This window comes from Chaetodon trifascialis, chromosome 1 (assembly GCF_039877785.1).
Source record: "Chaetodon trifascialis isolate fChaTrf1 chromosome 1, fChaTrf1.hap1, whole genome shotgun sequence".
Taxonomy (NCBI): Eukaryota; Metazoa; Chordata; class Actinopteri; order Chaetodontiformes; family Chaetodontidae; genus Chaetodon; species Chaetodon trifascialis.
The window spans coordinates 12,014,665-12,022,401 of NC_092056.1; the positions used below are offsets into that span (position 1 = coordinate 12,014,665).

Below are 7,737 nucleotides of genomic sequence, written 5' to 3' on the forward strand. Positions count from 1 at the left end.
TTACTGGCGATGGAGTTGAAGTTTATACAGTAATTCTACAGCAACATGCAGCTCCATCACAGTAATCTGACGGGTGTTTTACTGTTAGATCACAGTTCAACACAATAATATATACTGCATATCACAGTAAAATCATAGTTAAATACAGTAATTCTGCAGTACTGTACAGTAATACTGCTGCACTACCAGTGTGGAGGTTTTATCTGAGAGCCACACCATCACTGCAGGGGATGAACTTCAGACACACAAATCAGGACTTCAGAGTAGATCTAGAGGTGATTATGGTGTACTGCATACAATACGATCAATATGTATAGATTAATCTGCAGATTATTTTCTAAATTAATTGTTAAGAAACTCAGGAGACAGAAGAAAAGATGAAAGATCCCGTAAATAAATTGACTAATGAATAGATTAATGATTTCAGCTCAGTATTTCTATTTTGGGGATATTACTGGTGCAATATATTGTAGTGATGGCAAACTTGATTTTTTCTGTTTGCTTTCATAATAATAGTTAATGAGAGGAAATGAGATAAGAACCAGAGGCTGCTGGTGGTTACAGTTAAGTATTAACTTAATGGGACTGAAGGATTCATAATATTATCAGCTGGTGAGTTGCTGCCGAGATGTGTTGCAGCTGATACGAAGAAAAAATGAGCTGGTGGTGTCCTGACTAGTGGTTTTTAACGTTTCCTCACATAAAAACTGACCAATATGACAAAGTACATGGACTCAATCAGAGAAGACATCGGGACATTACAGGAGAGAGTTACAGCTGAGCTCATTGGATAATGATTAAATAATAAAACCTGTGAATATTACATGATCATCACATGATTATTTTCTTCTTCTTTCATGCCTGAACAAACATGAAAAACTCATTTATCTTCACTCCAACATACAGAACAACACATGAGGTGTCTCATCACTGATTTACTGCCATCATCAGCTCCACCTTCTTATCTTCAAGGCGATTTTTCCAATTAGTCAGTAAAGATGGTCCCACCCACTTTGAGTTATGTAACAATTATTACAGTCAATACTTTGTCTTTTACAGTCTTTTTTATTTCAGTGAATATGGATGATTATTACTGATCAGTGATAGAAAAGTGGTTTCCATTTGTATGAAATAAAGGGCCTTTCTGTGTGGAGTTTGCATGTTCTCCCCGTGCTCACCTGGGGTATCCTCCATAAAAATACCCCCACTAAAAACATGCAAGAAGATCAACACCTGACCAATGGTGACAAATGAGAGTTGGGTCCCCGGGCGCTGGTCGACTGGCAGCCCACCGCTCCTGGTCTGCCATGGAGGAAGGACTGACCATGGATGGGTCAAAAAGCAGGAAAGAATTTCACAATTGCATGGCGTGTACAGTTTCCCTCCTCAACTCTGCATGTTGTGTGTAATGTGACGAATAAAGGAATTCTTAATCTTAAAAATGCCACGCTTTGCTTTGAAATCAAGTGAATTGACTGCCTTCATTTTGAACTCTGCACACTTAGATCTTACTAATATATCAGAAAAAGCTATGAAAAATTTATTATTTATGTATTTGTCTGCATTTATTACTTACAACAATCATTGTTCTTTCAACTGAGCAGTCGGTGTTTTAATTAAGAGACCCTGAAAAACAACAGCGCCTCTGCAGTCTCCTCAGTGGTGATTGAAGAGGTTTAAACTGAGATCTGTCCATCCAGAGTGTGTTCAGCTGACATTCTGTGATCCAGTCCCAACAGCACGAACTCCAGATTAACCTTCTGTTTTATGAAGAGCTTTGGTGAATTAACACACCTGTTATTTCCAGGTGCATTTGACACTGAAACAGGAACTTGCTCCTGTTTAAATCTGCACAGATTTTGATGCTAAGCTTCTAGTTTCTTTTACCAATGACTGGTAATTTCCTATATTATTAGCTAACGGTTGCTCAGAAGTATTTTTGTCTCTTTCTGCTCGTTCAGTTATCAGTCTGTTTGAACGATTGTACAGAATTTTGTCTTCAAGAAACACCCACTGACTGACACCCATTTGAGGTGTCCATTTGCATTTCCTCTTGAAGCGCGTGAGGTCATCACTCGCATCTCTCACAGACAGATGCAAAAAGGGCCGAAGCAGAGAGACGCACAGTCACAGGCAGAGCTGCCGAAGGGTAAAGCACAGACGGAAAACTAGTCAAGAGACAGCTAAAAGAGGAGGACAGAGACCAGCATATTGGAACTTATATCAAAGTTGGACATGGCCAGGTTGGATGTCACTGAGATGTTTCATGGTATTTTGTTTCCTGGACACCTGCACACTCAGGATTCCTTGCACCTCGCTCTAAAATTTCCATTTCAGGACACGGATATCCTCATTGTCTCCTATCCAAAGTCAGGTAAGAGGGGAGGACAAACTGATCCAGATACAAAGCACCTGCACTGTCTTAAAGAGTAGAGTACAACCAATCACACGAGCATGTTGAGTTATTCATTGCAGACATAATGCTGCGTTCCATTTAAGTTCATGTTATACTGGTATTTATTCTTTGCAGTGGTTTTCTGAATGGGTTTAATGTCACAGATGCTTCTTTCTTTTCTCCCTACAGGCACCACCTGGATGCAGGAAATCGTGACCCTCATATCCAGCAGAGGGGACCCGCACTTGTCCCAAACTGTGCCAAACTGGGCCCGGACTCCCTGGCTAGAGCAACATTATTTTGCTGCGGTACTGGAGGCCTCATCCACCAAACCTCGAGTCATCACCACACACCTGCCTCATCACCTGCTGGGCCCTGCGCTCCAGGGCTCTAAAGCCAAGGTAAAATATAGATGGGCCAGTAAATGAGCCAATAAAGATCACTGTTAGTGTGCTGCAGATAGACTGGTATCAGTGTAAATGAGTGTGTTTACAAGTGCATGAGTATGCTGGTTATGATCAGATTTCTTATCTGTTCTGCATGAACACGTTATCCTGGTTTTAAGAAACCCAGATATGCTCTGGAGTACTCTGATAGAAACCACGTGAACCAGGTTTCTGAAGAATCTTTGTTTCTATAGAATATCGACAATGAGATGCTGCAGCCGAAACTTGGACAGTGTTAGAATCATGTCTGCAGAGATGTGAACAACCAGGTTTCTCATGTTACATGTAAATGCAACATACATTTTCCATTAATTTACTCTCTGTTTTTACATTCATTCTGTCTTTTTTATGTGAAGCCCTTAGTACATGTAATTTCTTTGTTGAACAGCACATTGAACTGCATTTCCTGTATGAAAGGTGCTATGCTAATAAAGTTTATTAATAATAATAATAATTTTATTTATATAGCACTTTTCATACATAAGAAAATGTAGCACAAAGTGCTTTACAGTCAAAGATAAATAAAATAAAGACCCTCCCACACACACACCCACACATAAGATCAGAAACGCACGCAATCAACACTCACATTACATCATGACATACTGAGGAAATGCCGTCTTGAATTAAAAACAAATTAAATGAGGAAACACAGGAGAAAATTTAGAAATATTAAAGCAATAAAATAATAAGAATAAAATAAACAAATAAAATTGAACAAAATAAAAATATATATAAATATATATACACACACACACATACACACATATATATATATACACATACATATACATACACACATATGAAACAGAATAAAATAAGTAAAATGAAATAAAATACCTAAAATTGATCAAATTAAAAATTTAGTTAAAAGCCTGACTAAAAAGGTGGATCTTAAGTTTGCTTTTAAAAGTATCAATATTGCATGTTGCCCTCAGAACTATTATCATTATTATTATCATTATCATTAAAACCCGTGTACCAGTGAGAATGCAAACGCAGTGCATGTTGGCCAGTAAGTGTCAAGAAACTACAGTACTGAATAGGGTACTGAGATCATTCAAAGTGTCACCATTAGTTTGTCCACCAGAGAGCGCTAATAAGTAGATTTTTCTCAAGTGTAAAAATGTCTGGCTCTGTATGTGGCTGAAATTCTTTAAATAAATGAATCTAAAAATTAAATAACAATGATATTTATTCTAATGAAATTTAAGGGATCCGGATGTGTTTATGTTAAACTAAAATTACCATTGGTCAAAAAATTGACATCAGGATTTTTTTTTTAACCTATTTTAGCCCAATATCGATAGACCAAATGGTCTGACTCTGCTGCTCTGTGTCTCTCACAGATCATCTATGTGAGCAGAAACCCTAAAGATGTGTTGGTGTCCTTTTACCATTTCCACAAAATGGCCAATTTCCTGCCTGAAGCTGGCACATTTCCAGAGTTTTTACATCAATTCCTGAAGGGCACACGTGAGTTGAAGTCAGGATAAGACATATTTTAGTTTAGTAAGTAGAATTTGTTCAAATGTACAGTATTTTGTCACGCTTGTTTGTTTCAGTGTCCTATGGCTCCTGGTTTGATCATGTTAAAGACTGGACCAGTCAGACAGCAACGATGAACAATCTGCTTCACATGACCTATGAAGAGATGTCACTAGTGAGCGACAATTTATTCCTCATTCTCACCACACTAAATGCTCACAAATAAATATTCTTAAAGATACTTGTTTATCTTGTTCCCCAGTCACAAGCTCTGGGGCAGGTCTGTGATTTTAATATCAGTACTGTCTTTGTCCTGCTGTCAGGACCTACAGGGCACCATAAAGAGGGTGAGCTCTTTCCTCCAATGTCCTCTGGCGGAGGACGAGCTCAACAACTGTGTGAAACACTGCAGCTTCAGCAGCATGAAAGACAACAAGATGGTCAACTACACCCTGATTGCTGAAGAGATAATGGACCACAGCAAAGGCGCCTTTATGAGGAAAGGTGGGACTCTGTTCTGTTATATGCAGATAAATCAGTCTTGATTGATAGATTGTGCCCCTTTGTCTCACAATATGGTATCCAAATGCAAAACAAACAAATAAAAATTACTTACAGGCCTTTTACTACTGTGGTTTCCAACCTGTGGGTCAGGCCTCCAAAGGGGTCCCAAGATGAATCTGAGGGGTCGCAAGGGAATTAAAGAGATTAAATGTAACATATGTTACACAATTTTCTCACCTACTTTTTCAGATGAAATAGTGGATACTTCCATCTCTTAATGCAGAAAATTCTGACTAGACATCTACAACTATAAACTTTAAGTTATTAGTTCCCTCTGAGCCCGTTAGAAGCGATAATAATCTAAAGGAATAGTTTGACATTTTGAGAAATAAGCTTATTTGCTTCCTGCCAAGAATTAGTTGAGGAGATTGATGCTCTCACACAGACTCTATATCTAGACATGGACAGAGCCTTAATCCTGTATTATTTCTAATGGCTGCTCGTGATTTATTACCTCAGTAAACAGTTTCCTAAGGAGTTCCTGGTCTCAGTCACTAAGTTCAAGTTTGCTTCAATATAGCATGATGTTCATTTTAAAAATTACTTGCAGTAAACCACATGATAAAGCAGGGTATGCTTTAGGGCAGTGATCCCCAACCCCCGGGCCGTGGACCGGTACCGGTCCGTGGGTCGCACAGAAAGAATAAATAACTTACATTATTTCCGTTTCATTTATTATCTGAGTCTGAACGATGCTTTATTTTGAAAAATTAGGTTTATTTCCGGTACATCTCGGTCACGTGACACGTTGCCGCTGAAATTTTAGCTAGCAAAATGAGCAAAAAACAGACATCGTTAGAAAGTTTCTTTGCGAAAGGAAAAAAGCCCAGTGAGGAGGCAGAGGATAAGCCTACGACTTCAAAGAGAAAGAAAGCTGCATCTAACAGACAGTACCAGGAGTCCTACTTAAAATATGGATTTATCGCGATAGGTGATTCCCACGCACCAAGCCCGCTCTGCATCATATGCAGCGATCGACTCTCTAATGAAGCAATGAAGCCTTCAAAACTGCTTCGCCACTTGCAGACCAAGCACCCTGCATTAAAAGACAAGCCTTCAGAATTTTTTGAAAGAAAAAAGCGGGAACAGGAAGGACAGAAGCAATTACTGACGGCCACCACATCAACAAATGCGAGTGCACTGAGAGCATCATACTTGGTGGCTAACCGTATTGCTAAGGCTATGAAGCCATTCACTGTTGGTGAAGAATTGATCCTGCCCGCCACTAAAGACATTTGTCGTGAACTTCTAGGAGAGGATGCGATTAAAAAGATAGCACAGGTGCTTCTGTCGGCTAGTACCATTACTCGGCGCATTGAGGAAATAGCAGAAGACATTAAGACACAATTGCGTTAAGGTGAGTTAGATTTTTCATGCACTTTTTACGATTTTTTGTGGTGTATCTGTTCATGTTTAAACGTTACCATAGCAGCCAGAGAGCATTAGGGGGCAGAGCATCGATGTATAAAGAGAGCAGAGGGGCAGATGGTCGTATCATTTTATTTTGATGTATTTATCCGCCACACCTCAATGGCCGGTCCGTGAAAATATTGTCTGACATTAAACCGGTCCTTGGCGCAAAAAAGGTTGGGGACCACTGCTTTAGGGCATCGCTACCTCGTGACTGCCAAGTCACCTGTTCAAATATGATTACTTCTGGCTCCAAAAAGCCAACATGGCAATGCGATGGTGGCGACATCCACAGTCTGCGTACTCTCATAGGTGTATAGCAAATATGAAGCTACTGCCAGTAGCCAGTTAGCATGGCTTAGCATAAAAACAGCTGGCCTGGGTCTGTCCAAAGGTAACACATTCAACCTACCAGCAGCTTGTTCAATCCATTCAACAACCAAAGTGTATACATGAGACGTGTTTTTTACAGGGGGGTTGTGAGCCTCCAGCCAAGAAAAAGTCTTGCACATAGATGAAACAAATTTTTTGTTTCCATTAGACAGATCCAGGCTAGCTGTTTTCCCGTTTCCAGTCCTTATGCTAAGCTAAGCTCGCTGGCTGCTGCCTCTAGCTTCACATTTACCGTACAGACAAAGAGTGGTCAGTCTTCTTATCTAACTCGCAGCAGGTATTTCCCAAAATGTCAAACTCTTCCCTTAAAAGGTTTGTTTATAGAGGTATCAACAGGATGATATTCAAAATCATGCCGAAGAATAAAGAAAAAAAAAAACTTTCTTGTGCTGTCATTATAGATGTACACTTACTTGTAGTTTATATAGCTTTAAACGTGACTTATTTGGCTTTAAATTAAATATCATCCTTTTTGCTTCCCTCCTTGTTCCCTTCCCACTATTCAGGTAAGATTGGAGATTGGAAAAACATGTTCACAGATGAGCAGAATCAATATTTCACAAGCATCTTCAAGGCCAAGATGCACAACAGCACTTTGGAGTTTGTGTGGGAGGAGGGAGATAAAGAGGAGACACACGGCTAATGACCAAATCCCGCTGAGGAACACAGACCCGGGAACAAAGATAATCAAAGACAGAAATCATGTTGCATTGACAGAATATCAAAAAATAAGGACAGCTTATGATATTAGCTGTTAAATTCCTCTTGAAGTAAATACAGTCTTGAAAAATGACCTTTATAACATATGCAGAGTTACCGTTGACATGTGTTCAGTGCACTTCAGTCCTCTTATGCACACTGCTTTGTCTGTGCTGATGATGATGTATTCAATGTGTTGACGTGATAAACGTGAATAAAAATTGGATCAACTGAATCCTCTCATGGTTGACCCTGAATGGTGCAAATGATTTGCTTTTTGATGCAGAATGAGCGGCACTTAAGGTTGCTAATTTACCGTACAAGCAATGCAGATAAAGCAAG

At 39.4% G+C, this 7,737-nt stretch overlaps 1 protein-coding gene across 1 annotated transcript; it reads left to right on the plus strand.

Moving 5' to 3' along the window:
- Positions 1 to 2,235: 2,235 nt before the first annotated feature.
- Positions 2,236 to 7,339, plus strand: sult5a1 (sulfotransferase family 5A, member 1). The gene is made up of 6 exons (XM_070962508.1): positions 2,236 to 2,374; positions 2,585 to 2,796; positions 4,191 to 4,317; positions 4,407 to 4,504; positions 4,653 to 4,833; positions 7,203 to 7,339. Exons 1-6 carry the CDS (start codon positions 2,236 to 2,238, stop codon positions 7,337 to 7,339), a joined length of 894 nt encoding a protein of 297 aa, XP_070818609.1.
- The last annotated feature ends 398 nt before the right edge of the window (positions 7,340 to 7,737 follow it).